General features: G+C 38.5%; 1 protein-coding gene across 3 annotated transcripts in view; it reads right to left on the bottom strand.

The window, feature by feature from the left end:
* The window catches only part of SLIT2 (slit guidance ligand 2), a 446,646-nt gene that overhangs the window by 163,687 nt on the left and 256,461 nt on the right, over positions 1 to 26,498 (bottom strand). For all 3 annotated transcript variants that reach the window (XM_019552853.1, XM_019552854.1, XM_019552852.1), the window contains exon 4: positions 15,862 to 15,933. In XM_019552853.1, coding sequence (XP_019408398.1) covers positions 15,862 to 15,933 — 72 coding nt within the window. The remainder of the gene's footprint in view (positions 1 to 15,861; positions 15,934 to 26,498) is intronic.

Genomic DNA, 26,498 nt, shown 5'->3' with positions numbered 1-26,498 from the left:
GGGGAGGGGGTTAAAAGCAGCTTCCTTGTAGAATTCTTATAAACGAAGAAACAACGTTTTCCTAGGTATACACATTTGCTTAGTTGTGTTCTTTAATTCTGCTCCAATAAAAGTATCACTTGTTCTTCAATAACCTTCAATGGGATTTTTTTTCCTGCATAGTTTGTGTTCTTGTAATTATATGCAGATAGGATGTAATAATGGAGCACTTGAATTCTGGAAATAAAATTCAGCAGTGCCATCCCATACATTATTAATCTTTAAGTATTAAGTTATGAAAAATTTACATTCATTTCTCTGAAGGATGTTATTACTTTTCTTTATCTCAAAACATTAATACAGCATGTATTGCATGATTCTTTTTAAAAATCCTTTGCTGAAATTATCAACCACTTAAACATAAAATTCACATTTCTGCACTGCTAACAAGCTTTTCCTGTAAGTATTGCCCTAGGACCTGGTGTTTAAACCTATACTTTGTGAGCTTTGGGACATTACGAATCATGTAAAATAAATCTTTCAGGCTTACTTAAAACAGTCAGGAAAGGCTCTCTAAGCTGGGAAGGTAAATTACCAGAACCAGATACATGGATAAGTAAATGCGGACAAATAATATTAATACGATCATAATAATAACGAACCCTGCCCTTTGCATTTCTAATTATGTACTATGTGCTACCAGGCCTGATGAGGTTCTTACTAAGCAACTTCTGAATCTATGATGACCCTCTACTTGTTAATAAATCATTACATCACAGTTCATTGTAATATAACAACTTTTTTAAAGTCTTTTGTTTTGCATGTATTTTTCATTTCAGTTTATAGCAAAAAGAACAAATCTCAAAACGCAGACTTTCATTTTGCTAGGAATTAAAAGCAGAATATAATTTCCTACACGTAGTGTTCAAACATTTTGGTGCAATATTAGTGCTGCAGTGTTGCTTTTCTTTTTTTAAAACCTACATTCTTAAGGTCTTTCGATTTCCACTAATTAATTTCATTTAACAATTAAGTTAATAGCCTTTTTATTTTAAAGAGGTAAAATATATCTACAGTACAATTCTCTAACCTCTTGAACAATTTATCAAAGCCATTTAAATTAGTACAATGGCATGAAATGTTACCCTTGACACAACACAAAGAGAAATTGTTTCCAGACAAATTGGCAAAATCTTTTAATGCCATCAAATTTGCCTAATGCAGTCTGCAGGTTAATCTGTGAAAGGGTGAGCTGTATGTTTGCCCATATCTTATTATCCTTAGCTGTCAATGTATAAATCAGTGCTGACACAGCTTCTTCTAAATCATCCATATTATACACAGAGGGAAATCTTTAACAGTAGGGAAAGCACTCGAGCAAATCTTGTCCCACAAGAACTGAAAGGCAGATTTCCTCTACTAAATTGGCAGCTGTTGAGGTGCACCTGAAAACTTTCGGACCTCTTCCTTTAATGATGCCCCCATAGCACTGCTGTAGTTAAGGGTGAGTTGCCATTTTTATCATAGATCTATGTTTCTCATGCAGCTGCTGTTCTACTGCAGCTGTTATTCACACCGGATAAAATTTGTTTTGAAACAGGTCAGGCAGAATGTATTTTTCCTGGCAACACGTACCACTTAATTTTACAAAAAAATGCTATCTTAAAATGTAGTGTTTCTTGTTTCTTTAAGATGTTTTCCTATCTGTTGTGACTAAACATATATTTGATTTTCTGAAAAGACTTAACGAAAAAGTGTGGCAAGCAAATCTGGTAAACAACTTTGAAAAGTGGATTTATACTTAACTTTGAAAAAGTGAATTCTCAGAATGAGATTATGATATTTGGATTAAGAAGTAGTTATGCATATATCATTCAGATGATTGCACCATCAAAAATATGCATCATTTTACAGGGACTGGCAGCAGTGAGGAAAAATTAGGTTTTCCAAATATGATGCCTCTTCATCTCAAGACATATGATCTGGACAGTATTAAGTAAATTATAGTGCCTGTAATTGACTACTTTTCAGCCATACTCAATTTTGGTTTCTTACCATTGTTACTTTCCAAAACGTGTATTATAAAATGTATCACACAGGAAAATTCTCCCCATCAATTAATTTACTAAACACATACACAATTTTAAATCCATTTTAAAATGCTTCATCTGACAGCTTCCATAAGTCTTTTTAAATGTTAAAAAATGCTTAATGGCAGAAGTCCACATGAAGCCTCTATCCTCCACAAGAGTGAATGGGCTACACTCTTCAGATCATTTTCACCACCAAATGGTTTCTTGCCTCCCTCTGTCTAAACTAAGCCCAACTTGTTCTCTCTCCCTTCTCTTTGACAGTTCCTATAATCCCACCTAGTTCCCTTATTTGCACTAGCATATGTATTTTTCCAAAGTTCACAGGATGCTTAGTATTAGCAATCATCCTTAAAAGTTTAAAGTTTCTCTAGAGAACTATTTTTTTCATTCATATCTACAGAATTACCTGGATATTCCATAGGTATGTGGCAATTTATGACATGTTATACTCCCGCTAATTATGAAGAGCAAAATTGTAAAGGGCTTCCACTGAATGTGAATTCTTTACTTTTAAATGTAGCTTATTACACTCTCATTAATAGATCACATAATGAAATTTGCTATTAACAAATGTGATTAATTGCCACAAATACAGACATGGATTTTGGATTTCAAGTTTTCATGCTTTTAATGTATTTTATGCATCGTAATCAGAGATTAAAGAAAAATGCCAGTACAAAAATCATATATTCACTAATCTACCATGTGCATTTAAAAATTTGTATCATCCTTAACAATTTTATACTCTTTCCCATCGAGACAGAAAAATTCCAGAAGTTTTAACATTTCATAGAGATTGAGGTAAAGTTAAAATTAATTTCATCTTAAACATCTATTTGTCTACTTTGCTGTCTTCCTGTTCTTCACGAGCTGAAGACATTTCATTGTGTCTTCATTAATATGTTAGTACTATATTAGTAAGAAAGGATATCATACAGCTTTAAATTTGCTCAGTTTGTTCTGAAACTGAAAATCCTGGTTCCATTCTTCACTAAATACCACTACTTACTAAGTCACTATGGAAAATCAGAAACTGATTCCCATGTCTTTTTGTATTGTCTTGACAGGAATAACATTTTTATAAGCTTTTGTGTATTAGTGTTTAGTTTTTTTGAATTATCTATTCCTAAAATCATTCCCAGAGGGAGAAAGGAGGGGTCATTGCAATAATATTTTTGGAAACAGCTGCTATTTTCTACTACTTTCCCTATATTTTGGGACAGACTCAAATGATGTTTTCTTAATTTCCTTCTCCATTGCAATTTCCCCAATATTGCTCATGAGGCAGTAATTTCATGGCCCATAATCTGGGAAAGAGTATAATAGAATCAATATAAGAATTTAGGCTAAGTCTCGATCAAATTACAGACAATTGCATTGTTTCCTGTGCACATCATGATTTGATTCCATTCCTTTTCAATTTGAAATTCCAATGTCTTCTGTTTATCTGTGCAGCTTATTTTGTTAATTTTATTCAAACTATGCCAACTTTTATAAAATTTGCCTGTAATTCATTCCAATTGAAAATGCAGGAATGAAACTGCTTCTAAATTAGGTCATCTTTAGAAGTACTGGTCTTATTTTTATTGCAGCTGAAACACCTAAAATAATGGATGCAGTGGTGTAGGGAGCTCATTGAGTGTCCTGGAGAGGAAGCAGGGGGAGCAGCAGAGAGAGTATGCTGACCACAATATGTGAGGAGTGGAGGGGAAACACCATTCTGCTTACCTCCATTTGTACCCCCTCCCACCCTTCAGATACACTGGTGCAGTACTGCATTGCCTGGCTCCTGTGGCCAGGTAGAGACAGCATGGGGTTTTCCCAGCCACTGCAAATGGGAGGGGAGCACCATTGCACTCACTCCACTTGCCTGCCATCCACTTGATGCACTATTCAGTGCAGTTCTGTGGCCTGCAGGGGCAGCACAGAGCTTCTACTCAATGTGGGCAAGAACCCCTCATCCCCCAGCCTAGTTACACTGCTGCATGGATACTTTCTTAAAGCATGGCAACAGTAAGAAATGGTGCTGGATGGGATTCTGGGGTTTAATAACTAAAGCCCTTAATTAAGAAGAACCTCTAAAGCCATTTAATAACTAAAGCAATTTAATCAGAACCTCTAAAGCTCTCCTGCAGCAAAAGAAAAGACACCCTCCACAGATGAATAGTGTTTCAAAACACTAATGAATCCTACAAGAAGAAAGAATGTTTAAGAACATATTGAAAAGTGGAAAATGTTCTGGGTCTTGAGACATTAAATTTCACAATAGCAGTGCTGAGTTTTCCCTATTTTTTTTTAACTAAAAAACTGAGCAAATTTTTATACCTCTGTTTAAAACAAAGGAGGCAATTTGAACTAGGATTTCTCACATCCTCTGGCTGCTTAACTCTAAGTTAACTTAGCAATGACACCACCAGTAGCCAAGTTTAAAAAGAAAGGAATGACCCCTGCCCTTCCTTGGTAAGCAACAAGTTAGTTGCTTAATTCCAGAGGAAAGTTTTGAATCCCAGGTGGAAGCAGGCACCTCCCTGCATCATAGGATTAGACACACAGGTATCAGTGAGATTTAAGAAACACCCATTATCGGTGGGTGCATCTACACATGCTATTAAGGTGACTAAGCAAACTCCAGCACAATTTGCACTGGAGTTTATTGTTTCCAGGTGCACCACTTGCACATGTGCCCAGGACTGCAGCACATTGAGATGGGGCAGAACAGACCCATCTGAGAAGGGATATGGCAAGGCGGGGAGGGGAATCATCCTGCCACCCTGAGGCTGCTCTGACCCAGTTTAATGTGCTTTGGGAATCCTGGTTAGGGCACAACAGTGCTTTAGTGCAGTGCTAGCTGGCAGACAGCCCCCACACTGAAGCAGCCTTGTGTCCCAGGCAGCCCTGTCAGCACCTACATGTGCACTGCAGCACACTTAATAACAGTGTGCGAGGATTGTACCTGTGTTGGGCAGCACTATCCTATGGTGGCATTTATTATTTTACTGTGGCCTAATAGCATTGCACATGTAGACACTGATGTTTTACTGCAGAGTTAATTAGGCAACTCCACAGTAAACATCTCGTGTAGATGCGCCCAGCGTGTCATAATGGGTAGTGTTGGCAGCTTTCTTCTGTGTGCTAGCTAAGAAGATAAATTCAGGGATTTTCCTTCAAGGCTAGGCCCCTAAAGTATGGGATTACAATGCTCAACTACAACATGTGAGATACGTCTATGGATTTAGTCTCTGGTCTTCCTATGCTACATCTATGAAGCAGGGTAATAGTGCTGCTGTTACTATAAAGGATGTTGTGCAGACACTGAAGTTTATGAAGTATTTTTATACAATCGTGGGAGCACCATCAACAACCAAATACTGGAGCTATTATTCACGGAAGCATCAGGCCAAAATAACTGTAATAAGTCCTTTTATTTGGTGAGGCATCACACAACACATACATTAAGCAATGTTCTTTGCAGGACGTTCTCAGTCATCAGTTGATTTCACATCAAGTGATCCAACTTAACCAATAGGATGATAAATACTATTTTTTTTTGTGGTAAATGTACACAACGTTATTTTGATACACAATATAATTGGATTTAATAAGTTTCTTGTGACAAACCCCACCCGTCAACCTGCTGGCTTTGAACTGACATGGCGAAAGTGGTCTCTGCTAAAAAGATTCAGGACAGGCCAAGACCCCTATGCAGCCAACTTCTACTGCTGGGGCCTCAGTGCTAACCCACCATGCTCTTGTGGAGAGACACAAATGATGTCACACATTATTGAGGAGTGTCCCCTCTAACACCTAAGAGGTAGATTAATAACTTTGAACTCAGTTACCAAGGAGCCTATTGCTTGGCTCTGCAGATTTGCAGTTGCTAAATAAATAATTAGATTTAATCCATGAATATTTTGGGGGTAATGATATATTTAAATATCAAATAAAAGATTTTAGTATGGGGACCAATTCCCATCAAATGATTCAGCTAGTTCTAAATAAATATCCTTGAAAGGATGCATTGCTTGGTGTATGACAAACATTTTCTGTATGATACACATTTTCTGAATGCCACTTGCAAATCTGGTAGAAGATAAAATTGATATTTATATGTCAACAACATCTCACTTGAAAGAAAAGAATACAAAAACATTTAGTTACTTTGTCTTCTGCTCTTTTATCACAGTTTTTTATTAATTTAAAAGAGGCTCAATTATTATAATTTGGTTATACATTAACCTTCAATATCTCCCTTATTTATCTCAATTCCAGCTTGAGACCTCCTCCTATTCTGTCAGTCCCTTTATGCCAATTATATGCTTTTTCTCATGCAAAATCCAAGTACCCACACTACCCACGATGTCCCAAACCAAAAAAAAAGGAAAAACTCAGCTACACCAGTAGTGTCCTCTCAGTCTCTTACTATGCCCAGTCCTTTCTGCCAGCATGTGAACTCGTTGGAGCAGGAGTTATACTTCATGTTCTAAAGAGGAAGTTTAGGTGCCTGAGTTTCAAAGAATGATTCCATATAAACCTGTATCATCTTCTACAAATTCATTAGGCACCTAATAGATTTGGATACCTCCAATTTGGACTGCAAAGATTCCTAAACATGTACATTAGGGGCTTCTGACAGAATCATAGAAACTTAGGGTTGGAAGGGACCTCAGGAGGCCATCTAGTTCAATCCCCTGTTGACAGCAGAGCCATCCTCAAATAGATCATCCTAGCCAAGGATTTGTCTAGCCAGCTTTTAAAAATCTTCACAGATATTTCACAAACTCTCTGGGAATCCTCTTCCAGGGCTTTACTATCCTCTTAGTGAGACAGTTTTTCCTGATATCTAGCCTCAACTTCCTTTTTTAACCATTTGTGACCATTGCTCCTTGCTCTGTCATCTGCCACCACTGACAACAGTCTAGCTCCATTCTCTTTGGAACCAGCTGTAGTTGAAGACTGCTATTAAATCCCCACTCAGTCTTCTCTTCGCCAAAATACATAAGGCCAATTCTCTCAGTCTCTCCTCATCAGTCATGTGTCCCAGCACCCTAACCATTTTTGTTGTCCTCCACTGGATTCTCTTTCTCTACTGGGGGGCCAAAACTGGACGCAGCACTCCAGATGTGGCCTCAGTGCTAAACAGAGGGGAAGAATCACTTCCCTTGATCTTCTGACAACACCCCTACTAATGCAGCCCAGTATACCATTAGACTTCTTCACAACAAGGGCACAATGTTGGCTTACGCTCAGCTTATTGTCCACTGTAATCCCCAAGTCCTTTTCTGCAGAGCTGCTGCTTAGCCAGTCAGTCCCCAGCCTGTACCAGTGCATGGCATTGTTCTGCCCTCAGTGCAGGATTTACACTTCTCCTTATTGAACCTCATAGGATTTCTTTTGGTTCAGTCTTCCAATTTGTCAAGGTCTCTATGGATCCTAGCCCTACCCTTTAGCATATTTATGACTCTCCCCAGCTTGGTGTCATCTGCACCTGATCATCAAAAGTAATTCATATGGAACCCTTAGGTCTGCACAGCTCCAAACTCCCGCCTACATTTCCCCTTAAGTAAAAGTGTTCTTGGAAGGCAACAGTGATGCGGATCTTTTACCCATTAGCCTTTTGCTCAGAGTATTCATCCAGAAAAGAAGTGATTTTAAGATCACTTAGGTCTTAAAAGTTTGATTTAAACCCACATCTTCCACTTCTCAGGTGAATGCTTTACCAGCAGGTTATAAAATAGGCCAACTGAAGGCACTGTTCACATTCTGGGTGAAGTTGTCACAGGGAAGCCAAGAGTGCAAAAGTCATGGGGTGAGGAGAGCAAGCAAAAAAAATCCTGTTTCTATAGCTTAATATAGTTATGGCATATTCCCAGGAGAGAAAAGTCCCAGATTACAATCTCTGATGTGAGGATTATTTCTATTTTTTAACCAATGACCGTCTAATCTAAAATACATACAGTTCTAGGAGTAGGACCAGAACCCAGGACCTCTGCCCTCCTTTTAAAGTGTTCCATAACCACTAGGCTGCAGAAGTAGACTCCCTCTGGCTTTCTCTTGCACTTCAATTTCTGTGCATATTTAGAACTGCCCCAGTCTCAGCTGATAGATCCAGCTGGTCCTGACTTGCCCCATTGGGATCCAGAAACTAGAGCACCCTAAACTGATAGATTTGCTCAGAGCATGCTTAATGCACACTGACAGGACAGGAACTCTCAGAAAAAAGCACAAGGTGGTAATGGCAAAGTGTAGGTTTTATAATGCACTGTAGCAATCACAGCCCTTGCCCATTTAAGACCTGGGTGCTAAGTTCTCTTTAGCTTGAACCCATGTTTCCCATTTCCTACTTGAGTGCCCTATGTCCTCCTGTGGAAACTATACCTGTGGAAACGCTGTTAAGATACAACTGTGAGATTTATAGGACCAAGAAGAGAAAGCACATTACCCTGTTACCTAGCGTTATGGCAGTCACCTAGGCAGGGAGAAGCCTAGGCTCTTCTCCTTACTCTCAGGATTTTTCCTTCTTTATTCATTGACTGTTCAATGCGAAATGACTAATACTCTCAAAAGTATAATTTCTATTCTTTTTCTCACACTCAGTGGAAGATGTAACAAAAATATTTGGAGAGAAATTATCACTCACATTAGTGCTACATAACGCTACATAAAACAAAACCCAATACAGCAACAGAGAGATCCTCTGTTTACATAATATTTGTGTAATTCATATAAATATCTATTTAATTATCCCCAGAGACCATGCGCTGACCCCACTACCCACTGTCTGGAACTCCAAAGAAATCAGATGAAGAGGGAATGGTGGCCTTTTGTGTGTTCACACCCAGTGAGGGTTGCTTTGAAATTCAGGTTTAAAGCACAGTTTTGCCCAGGCTTGGTCTAGAGCCACAAATCATTTTGTAGCATCTGAGAGATCAGATTCACAAACCTATCCTATGCTACATACCTGTAACAAAGCAAGACATTCAGTTTTTCTGAACTGAGATTTAATTATGTCTCAACATAGATGCAATGGTGATGGGCAGCAATGTAAAGTCCTAAGAAAGATATCTGCCATGATGAAGAGAAGTTATAAAACAAATCCTTAAGGTTACCAAGTAAAAGGCTTTTCCAAAATGAGTCATGACAAGGTAGCCATGGCAGGCCATTTTTCAGGAACGTTACTAGATATCAAAGTAATAATAGTAATCATCTCACTGCATTTGAATAACCTCTTACTTAAAAACATCAACATGAAAAACTGTTAAAAGACCATGAAGTCACTAACTGACTGTGAGGTAGGAGCCTTAGGAGTCACTTAGGGCCCTTTTGAAAAGTTCAGTATTCATTCAACGTTAATTCCGCAGCTCTTGTTAACTACATGCTGTGACTACATGCATATTTACTCCCTAAAAGCTCATGGAGGGTTTTTCTTTTATGTATCCCAAATTTTTGTGTCTAAGATATCATATAGTAAGAACTAACATCATCACCATGCAGGGGTATATCATGACAGGAAAAAACATTAGGAATAATGCTTGTGCACATTCATGGCTAGTACATTTTCAGCTGGGATGGAATTTTGTGCTGTGATCTGAGAATAGTTCAGGAATTATAATGCTCTTGACCCTCTAGCTGGAAATAAAACCTAACTATAGCCAATAAAGTTTTAAAGCTTGGAAGGTCAATGGTAATATTCAACAGTACTGTGATTCTCTGACCCACTGATTAGGGTATACTTACCTGGCAGAGAGGAGACCTAGAATCTCTAGGAGGTTTATTTACATAATTTGACATGAAATAGTATAGAGAGACCTTAGAGTAGGAATCAGGAAATAGTTTCCCCATTTCTCAAATGAGTGCCCAAATCACTAGTAGTAGAATTATGCTCACTCTTGTTCACCCTCTGGCACTGAAAGTAGAATTCTTTTCTTTTGAGTGATCTGGCAATAGAAGGGATATTGAAGAATATCATGGCCCACAGACTATGGCCTTGTGATTAGGGCATTCTCTTGGGTGATGGAGATGTGAGTTTGAACCCCTCGGGACTAGGAAGGGTATTGAATTGGATCTTCTATATTCTGGATGACTGTAATCACTAAACTGTTACTGAAAAGGGACATGGCAAAAAGATAACCATTACTAATTCAAAAAGAAGCAGGGATTGCCATTGCATTCATGAGCATTCTGATTCTGCTGGTGTATTTGAGGCACGCCCAGGGAATGCTTACCAGGTCAAGACCTTCAGGAGTTTTAGATGAAGGAATCCTTAATTTCTGGATCCTAATGGGACATCAGTGTGCAACAAACTACTTATCTTTATAAACAGTGAGGCACCCAAGGTAAAGCCTAAATGCAAAGCTCAACATACCTAGGAAACGTTAAGGTAAAAATTAAGTTGTTTAAGAATTTAGTGACGACGTCCTTTTTTCCCTTTGATCTGGCCACAGGGATTTTAAAGGAACTCAATCAGCAAAAAAATAGAAGGCAATCTGTCTACATCTAGGTGAGGGAAGTGCCCATCACAAGGGAAATTTAGATTTTACAGAGAAGCAGCAGGTGCTGTTTGAACTGAGAACATGTGAGGAATGGGGAGAACAGTTTGAGGGGACTAGCATAGATTATGCCCAGTCATTCTTTGCCTTTCAGAGAACTTAGTTCATCAAAAATGCAAGAGAAGACCAAGTAGTCGGTGACTCATATGTCGTGCTAATAAAGCCATCTCTGGCATCTGCTACCCCTTTTATCAGCAAATTAGAACGCAGCACCCATTTTCTGGACATAAGTGTCTGTCAGATGAAATTATAAGGTATTAGGCTAGTCTTGCCAGACAGGAAAAATATATTTTTATGTGAAATTCTTTCTGGCCCACTACAGTACTTTTGGCAGTTCCTTCCTTATGGCAGAGCAGCTTGTTTGCTTATTCAAGACAATGCGGTTGCCATTAAAGGGTCAGCATTTGTGAAGAGTGACCATGTATTATTATCCAATATTACAGCTTTTCTACCTTGTCATTATAAAAGGCATATCTGTCTTTACTACAGAATTGTGGAACTGTCTCTGAGATATACTTCCAGAATCTGATGAAACTTGTTGGGAGCCCTTTGAATTACTTTTGCTTCTAAGAAGTTTAAGTGAAGACAAGCTCTGACCTTGCCAGATTTAATGGATGAATTGGAAGTGCAAGTGACCAGCCTATCCCAATAGATGGCATCCATCACAATCCACTGCCTATGCTGGCTTTCTTACGTCCTCTGAAATGGGTGACATCCAAGAGACTATTTTGATAAGGACAATCTTTTCCATGTTTGATAGAAACTGAATATCTTTACAGAAACAGCAATATGGCTTTGGAGTATATCCTGAACTAACTTTCAGGCAAAAAAAAAGAAGAAAAAAGAAAACCCAGGAATTGCGGCCTCCTCCTTTAAGGAAGTAGTCTCATCTAGCTGACCTAACTCAAAACTTTTGATTTATTTTGCTTGCAGCAGATTGGAGGACTGTTCTTCAACTGCATCGACATTCTTCCCTTGTTGTTCAATCTTCAGGCTCAGAGTTAAAGTGTTAGCACGCTTGATGGTCATGGATTGTAGGTTTTATACTATATTCTAGGTAGCCTATGCTGTTAGTAATGGCATTTAAATTAGCCAGCTGTACAGGGTCACCTACTCTGCCTTTATTCCTTACGTCTGCTGCTTCATCATTTCAGTACATTCTTAACAGGCTGGTCAAAGAACAGCAAACATACCATACAGGAAATGTTGAGATTAGAATAAACCTTAGGTTTTGTTAAGAACAAATGTCAGTAAGGCCACACAAGCATTTTGGTGTGTGGATACTAGATAATCACTCTGAATTTCTGAACAAAAATAAAGTGCTTTATGCTGTAACATCTTTTGTTTGCAATTTGATTTAATCTTTCACATCTTTCTAAATACAGTATTTGTTAACTGCCTCTTGACTCCTATGGTTAGGAACTCGGAGACTGTGGTTTAAAAAGTTTTGCCTCACTTTTTTGAACCTGTGGAAATGTGCTGAGAGCATTCATTTTCTGGAGACAAGATTTAGTTGTGTAAGTTCTGGGCTAGTGTCTTAGCTGACTCACTGCTAGTGCTCACATATCACCTTACTTTATACCCAAACCCCTCAATACAGTAATTAGGAGATGGGCAAGGGAGGCTAATATTTGCTTGCTAGGTAACCCTATTAGAAACATGTTTATATTTCTGTGTGATAGTGGACCCAAAAAGGCCTCCAAACAGATGCTTCTTGGGACCACAAAGAAGAGAGGAAAGAAATGTTGCATCCATTCTAATATTTAAAGCTTTTGACACAATAAGAGAGATCTGGGCTTTTTAATACTGTTAGGACCTTTTTAATAACTGTGCTTGCATTATCCCCCAAAGAAGGCAGGCTTTGAACAATCAAGTTTTTGGTACATACAGAACAGTTAGATGTGATATGGATACCCAACCTTCGACCAAACTGGCAGAAACCCAGAGTGGACCACATACCTTGCTACAGCTACAGCTAACATGTAATCCTGTACCATATCATGAAGGAAATTAGAGGCTGAATCACAACAGGTAAGGATTTTTATGTCATTCTTAAATCTTATCATAACATTATAACATTTTCATTGGTACTTTTAGATTCAATATTATTCAAAGTTCCTTTTTAGAGCCATATTTTTTTTAAAGCAAAGTATCATTCAGAGAAGTATTGCCCTCTGCTGGTAATAACAAATTACTTAGCCCTGAAATGATAATAGGATCAGTTTGGGGAAAAGAGCCCTAAAATGTCAAGTAAAAAAAAAAAAAATTCTGTATACCATTCACACATATTGGGCACATCAATATTGAGATTAATTTTAGTTTGTGGTGGAATAAAACAGCAAAGTTCATATGTTTCTTTAAATATAAAAGTACATTAATACAGAATTGGAACAAAAAAGCTATGTTCTCTCCTTTAAAATACCTGGCATCTTTTACAGGACTCAGTAACAGACTTTGTTTTCAGCTCAGTGAAAATGGCTTCAGGAGTGAAGAAATCACTTCACAAATTTCATTTACCCTTGATAAATAATAAATGCTCATTTTCTCTCTCAAATAATGCTTTTCTACGTATGTACCTATAGTTAAGGACACTAATGAGAAATGGACTACTACCAGAAATAGCATGAGCTTGTTGCTCTTAAATAAAAAAACAGTAATAGATATTACCACAATGAGACAATGATTGAGCAGAACCTGGTAGGAATGGCTACTAGGTCAGGAGTCTAAATAGCCAAATCTCTTTAAGTAGTCAAATACAGCTTGAAATTGTAGCTCTTACACAACAGGCCTATTTGATTTGCTGGCCTGACACCAGGTGCAGGAAGCTACAGATTCATCTCACATAAGCAAGCATTTCTCTTCTACTTCAGAGACACTCTTATAATAAGATATATAGTGCTCAGCACGTTGCCTCCTTTGCTTTTCAAGCTTTTCTCAATCTAATTTAAGAAAGATTTCTTCCTAGAAACTCTTTGTTGCAACTGTCTTTGATATAGAAAAGAAAAAAAAATGGGGAAAAATGAAAACAGAGTCCTTTGGGGAAAGCACCAGAGGCTTCTGAAAGGTTGTACTTGCTAAACTCTCACTGTTACTGCCTATAATAGAGTTGAATGCAATTTCTTCACTTTGAACTAGCAAATGGCTACTTCAGAAGTCACTTGCTTTTAGGGACAAGAAAATTCCACTGTTAGAAACTATGAAAACTTTAAGACTTTAACATGAATTCTAAAGTTACCACATCTTAAGAAAGAAGGACACCTATCCTGCATAAAAGACATCTTTTCACAACAAAAGCAAAACTGTATGAAAGAAATAGATTTTAGAGAACATGATCTCTGGGTGAAATTAGAAGGTACAATTAAACCTTGCTAAAGACTCTTGAAAAAGTGTGGGATCACATATTAGTTCTTAACCCTTAAGGCATCTTAAAGTTGGTCAATTTGAGGTGACAATTTTTTTTGAGCTGTGTTAACCAGCTTGACTTGGCCTAACTTTTAATTGTTCAGGGGAGGTCAAATGCCCACTTCACAGGCCTCCATATCTGGGCAGGCACAGCTCCCAGGGGAACTATCATCCTCCTGGACACCAATGCCCCCCTCCCCCTCCCTCCCATCTTCTACAGCTTAGAGAATAGAGCAGCAACTGATGAGGGGGGAAGAGGAGCCTCCAGGCTACAGACGAAGGGGGAGCCGAGCAGGCCAAATGGTGGAGAGAGGAGAGGAGCTGATGGGCTGCTAGGGTGGGCAGAGACCACACACACAACACAACACACACTCACTGCACACCATACTCCCACATGAGTGGCAGTGGGGTGACTACATGGGTTGCCAACATGCACCTCTGGCTGCTTCCCAGTGATGAGGGGGTGGGGGGGGGGTGTTCCCTGCATGCTCCCAGGCTCAGCGTGCAGCTTTGCACAGGCAGGGTCGGTCGTTCCTTCACTGCTGCCCCCCCTGCCTTGGCTGTTGCGTTCCAGGAGACTTCCGGCACTGCAGGAGGGATGGCTCCGAGCCATTCCCAGGTGGAAGCTCTTTCTTCCCCCAAAGAGACAGTGGCATCTAGGGAGCCTGAAAGGTATGAATCTATCCCCCTGCTTCCCTCCTGAGCTAACCCTATCTCTGGAGCTCCTCCCTGCCCCTGAAGGACCCTCCCTACTCTCAGAGTTTCCTTCCTACCTTCCCCCCTGCCCCTTTCTTGGGGCTCTCCCTGCCCAGTGTTTCCCAGCTTGCTGCACACCTGTCATTGCCAGTGCTGTCCCAGGGAAGCAGGCAGGGAATGGGAACCTGCCTGCCCTTCCACCCAGTGCTGGCTCCACTGCCACCTTCCAGGCTGAGCCCATCCCAGAGAAAAGTGGTGGCAGTAGGTTCCCTTTCCCTTTCTGCTTCCCTGGAACAACTCTAGCAGCCCCTGGTGAGAAGGGGAGCTGCTGGGGGTGAGTGGGGAGGGAGGAGGGACAGGTTAGCAGGGATCTGGGGTGAGTGAGGCCCATTTGGGGCAGTGTGCCCAATTTGGTGCAGCAGGGACTGGTGGGCCCAATCTGAGCCAGCAGGAATCCAGCATGGGCACATGGGAACTCTATATGGGATACAGCCCACTCCAAGGACCTACACTGCCCTTAAAAGCAGAGAAGCAGAAAAGGCACAGAGTCAGCTTGGCAGCTCCCCACCATGCCCCTGCTTGCCAGCCCTTTAATGGCAGATCAGATCACCACACCCTGGTATTAACCCTGAATGTACCACTGTTCACAGCATGTGCTAACTTTAACACAACTAACATTCCTTAAAGTTACCATGTGTTAATTGTAATGTGGAATTATACCCTCTTTCTCTTTCTTTTAAAGTATTAAACAAGAGTCAGCTCCAAGACTCCAGACAGAATTTTTTTTTTTACCAGGAAACAATGGTCTTCTTTGGCCACAGAAGACAGATCATACTTAAATTTCTCAGCAAAGCAGTGGCCAGGAAAGCAGATATTAAACCTAGGTTGTATAAGCAAAGGATTATACTGTCTTTTAGTCCTTTATTCCTTTCTTAATCTCTTGGGTTTGGTGGCAGCCAATTCTATGATATTCAAATTATGTTAAAACAATTCTACTAAAACAATTATAAAATGCTTTACTTTTAGGCAGAAACTTTCTAAACAACTGCTATAAAAATGCATAAGAGGAAATATCTGACAGAACTGGAAGAAATAGTTTAGGTAAAACAGAAATAACAAATCACAGTTAAAAGCAAAATACTTACAGATTTTTAATATCTACAGCCCCACGGAAAGCCTTTCTGGGAATTGCCTGAATCTGGTTTTCACTGAGGTCACTAGAAAAAAAGAAAGCAGAGAAGAAACTTGAAAGTTTGTCATACATGCATTTTTTATCTAGATAAAAGAACTTCTGTAAAGGAATACCTTGTCAGGAAAGATTTCAGAATTAATTTCAAACACTCTCAGTCACTATTTACTGAAATACATTATAGTGTATGACTTGTAATTACTACAAAAAAGAAAATACATTTCTTACATTACTTGAATTGCCTAAGCAATAAAAAATTCCTCTAGAAAAGAATATATATGTCAAGTAATATTTAATAAAATAATATAGTGTTAATAGGGAGAGTCACAGTCATTTTGCTTAATCTTAAACCCACTTATACAAGGTAAGTTCAAAAGTTTGATTCTAAATTATTATAGAGAACACTGTAAGAAAAGAAGGTGAGCATGCATAGAAATAACCCACCACATCAGATCTGAGATCCATCTAGTCCTGATCTTTTCTAAGAGAGTGGCTAGTACCAGATGCTTCAATAGAAGGTGTAAATACCATGAAAGGCAGACATGAAGTAATCTCAGGTTTCATTAGATTTCAACCTGATCCACAGGTTTTAACCCTGAAACCTGAAATTAATATCCTTTCCAAAATTTGTTAGTATTATTATAAATGGCAACCCTTTTTGGAAGCTTGCTAAGTCTTTGGTCTCAGCCACATCCTGTGGCAATGGGCTCTAGAATTCTAAAGTGAAAATAAAGCAGGCAGCTGACAGAATGAGAAGACAGAGATTGGATAAGCAATGGAGATGGGGAAAACGAACATGAAACAAAAGGAAACATACAAGTATTAGTTGATTCTATAAAGACAAGTTAACTTTTACAGCCATTCCTTTCCTGGTATATATACTGTAACACAAGCTCAGACGCTCCCCCCTTCTTTTAATAAGGTTTTGAATAATTCCTATGACTTCTGCAAACCCCCAAAATAGTGAGACTAATGAAACCCCATACTATATGAGGTTTGTCTATCCACAGACAAGGTTTACACTTATGTAACTTGCTTTGAAAAACCATTCCAAATTCATAGATAGCAAATCCTATTCATCCAATTCACTGTTGGTTTAGGGAAAGGAGGAACTCATACTTTATTGCTATTTTAAAATATATATTTGGAATAACTAACCTAATTCAATACCTTGTAAAGTAAATATAAAAACAGGCCTAGTTTAACTACTATTAAGAATGTGTGAAAAGACAGAGGACCTATGAACTGTAATTTTATTTTCAGAGCATTTAAGTAATCCTGAAAAGGGACTATGGCTGCACTGGTCTGATAGTAAATCCAATGGCAATGAATGAAAAAGCAACCTTCAGCAGTTGTTACGGTAACTTGATTTAACAGCCTCCTCTAAAAATTCTATTATAGCCATAAACAGGGAATATCTATATTTACATTTCTCTTTAATTGATGTATGTATTTTATTTGACCAAAAAGACTTCTATGCAAAAAAGCAAGTTAGCCATGGAAATTCCTATCATGACAGACTATTTATATTATCACAGGTATACAGACAACCAATAATAATAAACCACGGATACGTACACCAAGGAGGTTGGCTCATGGATCATTAGTGCAATCTCCAAATTTGCAGATGATACTAAATTATTCTGGATAGTCAAATCCCGATGTGACACAGGAGAACTGCAGAATGTAAGCTAAGTGAGTGGGCAAAAACTGACACACAAACTTGAAGGTGCACATGTGCAAGGTACTTCACATACAGGAAAATAACCTCAGTTACATACACAATGCTGGGTTCTGACCTAGTTAGTATGACTCAGGAGTCACTGCAAATGGTTTGCTGAAAACATCAGCTCACTGTGCAGTAGTGACCAAAAACAGCTAATGAAATGTTGGGCACCATTAAAAAGGGAATTGAAAACAAAAGGTCATGCCACCATACAGAAATCCAAGGTATACTATTGTCTTGAATACTGTATGCAGTTCTGGCCTCTACATCTCAAAAAGGATGTTGTAGAATGAGAAGAGGTACAGAGAAGGTAAACCAAGGTGATCAGGGTTATAGATCACTTGCCATACCAGGAGACACTAAAAAGGCTAGGGTTCTTTGATGGTGGATGCCAGGGAGGGTAACAAACAGATGTTAGATCACTCTAGTCATACCCAGTTCAATGCCTTTCTTCTAAAGTATCCATTCCTGCCACTGTCAGAGACGGGAGACTGGGCTGGATGGACCACTGTTCTGACTCAGCATGGCATGTCTTGTGCTTTTATTTACCTGTCCCATATCTGAGGCCACAATACAGTTACAATACAAAAAAACTACTGATAAAACACATTCTTCTTCAGAAATATAACTCTGATAGTTCACATCAAAAGGCAATACACAACTTTGGAGCTATACTAACAATTCAAAGATGAACAAATGATACTACAGGAAGAGGAACTGATTGAACTAATTTTATGCAATTAGAATGAGAATAACCTATGATATGCTAGTAAATTCTTGCCAAAGGGTGTAATGAAACAATATTCAAGTGGTATGAAGTTAAATTTAACTGATGTGTAGCAGATTCTATTTGCCCTATGGGCTTCTCTCAGCTAATCTGTTCCAATTTTCTTTAGTAATTCCTAGAGACAGGATATAATGTACATTGTTAGGCCTGAAGTTGAGTGTCTTAGGCTTTGATATGTTAAGACAGATACTCACATTAGTAAACCTTTGAGCTGTCAGTTAATCACAGTTAACTTACATGATTAACACAAAAACAAATTAATGTTAATTTTTTTTAATTGCACACATTGTTTTGACCAGCAGAGAGAACCAGCTCTGGATCAGCTGGAACCTGCGCGCACAGCCCTGACCCCTGGCTGCCCTGCGCCTGCTCCAGACTCACCCACTCACGCTGAGCAGCGGCAGAGCAGAAGCTGCTACTCAGCATAAGGGAAAAGTGGCCCATCTCCCTCACTGCTGCTGGGCCCTTCTTGCTGCAGCCATACAGAGCCTGTACCCAGGCTTCCCTATGACTCCTCTACTCCGCTGTCACCCCTGCCTCTGGGCCATCCAAGGAGCAGGAGGGCAGCCTGGGTATGGGCTCAGGGTGGTTGCAGCAAGATGGGCTTGGCAGCGGTAAGGGGCAGGAGCCACTTTTCCTCTGTGCTGAGCAGCAGGTTCTGTCTGGCCACTGCTGCTTCTCAACTTGGGCAGGTGAGTCTGGAGCAGGCATGGGGCTGGCTGGGGTCAGGGCTGCTCGCACAGGTTCCAGTTGGTCTGCTTCGGGCAGGGAGAGTCTGGAGCAGGCGCAGAACAGGCTGGAGTTGGGGTTGGGGTTGGGGTTGGGCCTGTGCACTGTTGGTGGTAGCTGGGAGGAGCCGCAGCGTGCACGGGCTCTGGGCTGTTGGGTCGGGGAGTGCTGACTGTTGTTTAACTGTGCAATTAAAATTGTGATTAATTGCAACTATATTTTTTAATCTCACAATTAATTGTGATTATTTTTTTAATAGTTTGTCAGCCCTAAAATCTAGCTTTTTTCTTCTTTTTTGCTAGGAAAGTCAGCTTGAATGAATAATTTTTTAGTAAATATTCAAATCAAGTTATTTAAACAGGAAACATTACAGCTCCTTTAAGATCAAGAGTACCAGTGGTACATGGTGTTATTTAATTTGCATAATTCCCTTTTGAAACAAACTCAGTCATTCCGATTTACCCATGAAAATCAAATATTTGTAAAAAATATTCTAAAATATAACTTTATTTGTTTTCTTTTACCAAACCACCAAACAAATTAACACAATACTTGACTAACTGAATTTATAACTGAAATACTTTTTGATTGCACTGTTTCAGAAGTTGGTGGGAACAGTAAGAAAACAAGGTGGAAAATGTTAAGGACCTTACAGCACAAAATATACGGTGCGTACAGTCTTATACGTTATTATAACTTTATTGTTTTTACTTATTTGTTTCTTTGTTACTATTTCAGAGTATACTTGTGGTGTAGTGTGCTTCAGACAAGTACCAATAAGACCTTGCTTAAACAACCTACTATGAAATCTTTACTGAGAAATGGGGCAGAACTGATGAGTTTTTATTTCTAAGGATTACTGGGTTTGCAGTTTAGTTGTAGTGGTAAGTAGTTTTACAGTAGAATCTTGCTAACCTTTGCATTTCAGATCAGTGTAATATGCTCGTCTGTCCTCATATTAAAAAAAAACTGAAGAGATTTGTATATGTTATTGTTTCCTAGTGGTTCTAGAGATAAAGCCACTGTAGAACCTAATATTAATGAATCTGATATACTGCATCAGCTCTTAGCAAATGAAGCCAATGCTGCATTGCAGCTTTTTTATTACCCACCATGTATGGTTTCCAGTTGAATATCCTATTAACCTTATAAAGCAATGCTATTATTTTAATTATATAAATTGAAATAGAAACCTATAATATCTATATTATGCACTGTTAAGGTTGGATCAGTACTTTTGTGTGTGGCTAAAGCCATCATTCACTTTGAAGAAATAAGTCTTTGTAGATGGCAAACCTGCTTGTAAATTTAATTACCAGTAATTTTATTTTTCTCCATGGTTTAACCTCCCTTAGTGTCTGACCAGTGATATCATAAATCTGTACTGCCATCCTCTACTTTGTAAAATATTGAGTAATGGAGAATGAGTAATGTTTCCTGATTTTAAAGGAAAAAGGAGAAATACTAAGACAGACAGGAAGCTCTGAAAGCAATACTTATTACTTAATTCATTTATTTAGATATACAAAGACAAACAAAAAATCTATTCTATATCTTTTCTCCTTTGAAAATTATTTAAAAAACAAAGTGACATATATAAACGATACTAAAGGTCTGCTTTGTATCTTGCTGGTAAACAACGAATCAAACCTTGATGCCAACTATTCTGTATGAAAAATACTGAACAACAAATAACATCAAATCACATTCTAGATTAGATTATAACAGTAGTCCAGGAAATGGGTAAAATAAAGACCTTCCCTTCAATCATTTGATAAAACAACTTAAGATATAAATATGACTCGTAGACTAACAGGTGACAAAGAATGTTGGTGAAAGCCATAATGTGGTATGACACAAACAACAGCTGCTTTATACAAATAAAAAATATGTGAAAGATGTGTTTCATTGATTCAGTATCATTTATTCAAAAGCTAATCAAAGTATTTGTATATTTATGGTTATTAAATTGCTCTGCACTTAATGATTAGGTAATGATTGTTATTATGAACCTCTTCTAGATCACCAAAGTTTACTTTTCATTTATATCTTAAACCAATACAGAAACTTAAATCTGTAGGGAAAGCAGAGCCCTACATCTTATACTGTTATTCTTAGTGGCAGCATATGAAACCTGAACCCAACAATCTGCCTTGTAAGATTTCTGTTTTCTGTTTACCCTATATCTTCCTATAGGAGTAGCTGTCCTCTCCTACGCCAATCTCTAGCGATTGCATCATCTTGGATCCCTCTGAAGTTACAAAGGGATGTAACCATAGATGGTGCTCTGTGCAGGATCTACAGTTTTCCCTCTCTGGCCTCAGATAGCTCTGGCTGGTAACCTTCAGAGTATGCTGCAAAGTACCTCTTTTGTGACAACCACTGCAGAAATGGATTTTTGAGAGGAAATACATCTGTGGGCAGAATGAAATGGGAGGAACATTCTCTTGATAGTGTATTCTTGATTCTTTGATTTTATTTGTTACCATTAGGTAGGGCAGAGCTCTTAGCTAGATATGCTCTGTGTTTTTTACCTTAGAAATCTAAATTATATATTGTTTTATGCTATATATTATTATTTTATATAAAGTTATCCTTATTCATTTTGGATTCTTTTTGTGACTAGTGAAAATATTTTTTCAGGCTAAATTTTAATGCTCTAATTTCTATACATTCATGGACCCATAAACCAAGGAAACTCTTTCTTCTAACTGCACAGTTCCAGTAATGGAAGGAGGCTAGTCTAAAAGCCTTTTTACTGCTGTTCAGTCATTCTTTACCTACACCCAATTTTATTGCATTAGAGTAACACATATACATTTTAAAATATGAAGATGATTGTTTTCAGAACTATACAGTGAGATACAAAGCGTTGAGGGTAGAGAAACTATTAAAGCTACTGTATAAATGCAGGGAGAACAGGCAAGATAGACATTTGCTCGAAAATTAACAGCTCAGGTGAAGTGAATCATTAAAGTGTATTTGGAGTTCAAATTTCCATCAAGTTACACTGCATCATAACATGGGTTTAATACACGACTGTTAATATATTAGTCTATGTTGTGATCCCCTCCACTATGTTGTCCCTTGGCTTTACATGGTTACTATATTACAAATCCCAGCATAATCTATTCATGGTGTTATTCTCATACCCAAACAGATTCACATGCCCTATTATTTCAAGTCCTAGTAAACTGGCATGTGTACAGATCAATTAAACAAACACAAAGGAAATAAATGTTTAACAATCCACCTGCAGATATCTAATAAGATCCTATCAGTCTAGTTCTAAAAAAATGGCCATTCAATCTTTCTCTGACTGTGAAATATATCGTTTACTACATTATTCACACTTTAATTATTAGTGTATCTTCATTCTCAGAAATGCCCAGTAAAAGTATTCTTAGTAGCAAGTGAGATACTTAGGAGCAATAGAAGGGTGTGAATTGCTCTGAACAATGTTCAGGTGATATATCTCAGAACACAAGCATTTATCACATTTGCCAATGTTAAAATAAATTATTATACAAATAGTTAAGCATCTTACATATATGAATACAAAACTTAAGTTATCACCAGTGTTCATAGGTTATGATTTTCCTGTGAGGATTAATTAACATCTCAAACACTCCTTACATATTATTTTTCTGTGGCAGAATATATCAATAATATGCTCAAGATCAGAAAGCAGCTCAAACAAAGCATCTGAGGCAGACTGCAGATCGATTCCTTGTTCTCTTGGCTCTGCCACCGATTTTCCAGAGAAACAGGTGCTGTGGGTGGAAGATGTCTTATCCATTCCAGGGCTAATGCATAACAATACCATAACTATTATAGTGCTCTACCCAGTTGATTTTTTAATATTACACATGACAGAGCTATTTAAAAATAACATCAACACGTGTTAGGAACTTTTTTTTCACCACCGTAATATTCGGCTTGAATTTACCTCATTTTCATCTCCTTTCACTTCTAATTATGCTCCCTTTCCTTATTCTAAAATTCCCTCTATTTTTTTTATAGTTAAACTCTTGAGATATTTGTGAGCCACTTGAAAATCTCTACTTTAACACAACTAATGGGCTCCTCATTGCAAGTAGCAACTTATCATTATTTTAATAGTAAAGTTTTGTATTATTCTTCTTGGATCCCAAGGCAAAAAATGAACAAACATGGAACATGGAAAGATGAGGCCTTGAACTATATTAACTTATTATCTATCACCTACCTGTCACCATAGTTTACCATGGTTTACTAGCTTCTCTTAGCCCTATAATGAGTAATTGTAATAATATTTCTAGTTTTCCTACAGTAACCAAGTGACCCCTATATTCTTACATAACATAATGCTAGTTAGGGTTGTATTTCTAGGTCTTGATGTTTTTATACTTTGCAAAGAATGGCATGACTAAAACAACTTCAATCCTTCCTCATTTTTATAGGAATATATATTTTGTAATAAAAAAAGAACAAAACTGTACAATCTTAGTAGTGGCATGAAAGTCAACCTACTAGCCTCAGAATCAATCTTACTCTGCAGTGTCTCCAAAAATGCATTTAAATCAATTATTTCCCAAAGGGTTGGCATAAACATAGGCTTACAGAAAGTGCACTATGTTATCATTTGAAGATAATTAGCTAACCAGATTTACCATTCACCGTTCAGGTTGCTTGTGTCCTAGTGTGACAAATTTTAATTGGGAGGGACGAGCTCATTAGGACCACACATACACTATTTGGTTCTTAGGAATTATTTTTTGGAAAGACAAGTAGCCTTTATTAGTCTGCTTCTTTACTACGTTAATATGTAATCCTCTTGATTTAGGACTGTAAGAAAAAAATAGAAATAACTACAGTGTAGCTATTAACTACTGCCTGACAGAGAAATGGACCACCCACAATTTGGAAAGCAAAGAATTACAATACTACTTCAAACTTTGGCTTCAGTGTAATCCTTTTTCAGGAAAAAAGTCCTTGAAAAGAAACCCCTTGAAACTCTCAAAAATAAAAAAAAGAAATGAGACCTAGTTTTTGGCCCCCATGGATAAAGTCACATTGGCCAAGTTGATAGACATAGTTGAGTGACATTTACTGACTGCTGGTTGTCAAGCATTTGTAATGGAAGTGCAGTTCCGTTAATGATTTGTGAGATAACAGCACAGCTGTGAAGTGTGAAGACATTGTTGACCTCTAACCCCAGCTGGAGCTTCCATACTAGGAGATGACTTTTAAGCATATGGACAGAAACCTTTCATTAAGTGTTTCACAGAGCATAATTTATTCCAACTAATATACTGTATATTTCACATATCTCTGTTTTGATATGCTATCTCTTATAAAAAATGCTATTGAGGATATTTTCATGAGACAAAGTTATATGCGCTTTATTTTATTTTTTTGGTAAACATGTAGTTATTAGCCTGTATGCCTTTCCAAATTCAAGTAGTTTCTCAAATATTCATTGCATTCCTTTTTTTTGTTTTTTGTTTTGGTGAAAGGGATCTTGTAAACTGCATTTATTGTTTAAGAACACTAACCTAATAAACCTGAAGTTGCAACACATTTTCTCCCCCACTATGTACAAAATCTGAAACTTATATCACAACCAAGCAAAATCCATATAGGCTAACAGTACGTTATTTAAAACTCTAACACAAAAATGCAAAACAGAAGCATTTGCCTCACCAGTCATTGAAACTGAGTGTAAGAAGAGAGCGTCTTGTCCATCTGATTCATGAAGTATCTCATAAAGCAGCAAATAATGTTTTGCAGGATACCTTAGTCAATCACTGGATGATAGGATATGATCCTGCCAATCTTAACTGCTCCTAGCCTCATCCATTTAAGCCGTCAAGCTCCAAGAATCAAAAGCATTCAAAATCTACGTATCAGTAGGAGGTCAAATGATGCAGACCCCATCATGGCAAGAACACGCATTCTGTTAGGGAAACAAAAGGATCCTCTCTGTATTTTTTTCTCCTCACTTCTGAATATTTCATCTAGTCATACATATTTTAAACTGAGATGGTGTTGCAGGAGAAGTAGCAGCAAGAGTAGTAATAATAAATAAATATATGCATGGGTATTCATAACATTTATTCATGTATAGTGAAATTATTTGTTTAGCTGAAGCTGAGAAATAAAGATAAAAATTAAAAGGAAAGGTTTAAAACAATAATTATAATTATTTCATACAATGCCATAAAGTATGATTTCATTGTGATGGGCCATCATGGATTCTAGAATCTTTCTGAACATTCTGATTCAATCAGCCTCAAGTAAGTGGCTTTGGTGTCTTATTTTTGCAGTCCCATTCCATGAAATATTTTAAAAATATATCACAAGTTATTGATTTAAAAAGGAAATAGACAATATGATGCTATGTGACCTTTCATTTCTGGCAAACTGCATACTGACTATGCCCATAAGTTGAAAATGTTACTGGATTTGCTTTTGTGGTTGTTAAATGATAAGGCTAGGTACATACACTTAAAGAGTCCAAGGCAGATTTGAACTAACTTATGTGGGTTTCTCTAAACAGACTAGATTAGTTTGGGCAGGGCACAAAAGCTGCCTTCACTGGCCAAGGCCAGCACATTGGGGGCACTTCTGTATGCCTGCCAGCATGCCAGAGACTGCCAACCACAGTGGACTGCAGCCAAGTGGCAGGCCACTTTTGATTGGCTGCTGGGCACCCCCCCCCTCCAACCCCCTTCCAGGAGAGCCCCACAATAGGCTACCATGGCATACTGGGCAGCCTGGCCAGTTGCAGCGGTGGTTGTGGGGGTGTGTCATGGTGACTCACTCTGGAGCTGTCCTGGAAGTGTTTTGGGGGTGGTGTGGCTGGCAGTTAATCAAGCATGACCCAGCCACTCCACAGAAGGGAGGACTGGGCTCCCTGGAGCTCCAACAAGCAACAAGAGCCCAGCATCAGGCACCCAGTACAATTATAGGAATCACGATTGCAGGAATCATGCTGGGCACCTGCTGCCACCACCTGCAATTCACTGGAGCTCTGAGGGGCCCAATCTTTTCTTCTGCAGAGCCCCACTATAGATGCTGCCTTCCCTACCTCCCTGTGGCTGACAGCTCACCACAGGCAAGAAGCAGGGCTGGGGACAGAAGCTTTGCTGGTTGGCTCAGTGACAGCCTGTTGCAGGGCCCAGTATGTGCTCAGCCAAAGCAGCGGAGACTGGCCAAGTTTCATAGTTTCATAGTTTCTAGGGTCAGAAGGGACCTGAGCAGATCATCTAGTCCGACCCCCTACCATGGCAGGAAAGAGTACTGGGGTCAAACGACCCCAGCAAGATGTTCATCTAACCTCCTCTTAAACACCCCCAGGGTAGGAGCC

Source organism: Crocodylus porosus, unplaced genomic scaffold (assembly GCF_001723895.1).
Source record: "Crocodylus porosus isolate Cpor-Errol unplaced genomic scaffold, CroPor_comp1, whole genome shotgun sequence".
Lineage (NCBI taxonomy): Eukaryota > Metazoa > Chordata > Crocodylia > Crocodylidae > Crocodylus > Crocodylus porosus.
Note: the sequence above shows the minus strand (reverse complement) of the source record. Positions and strands in the feature narration are given on the sequence as shown.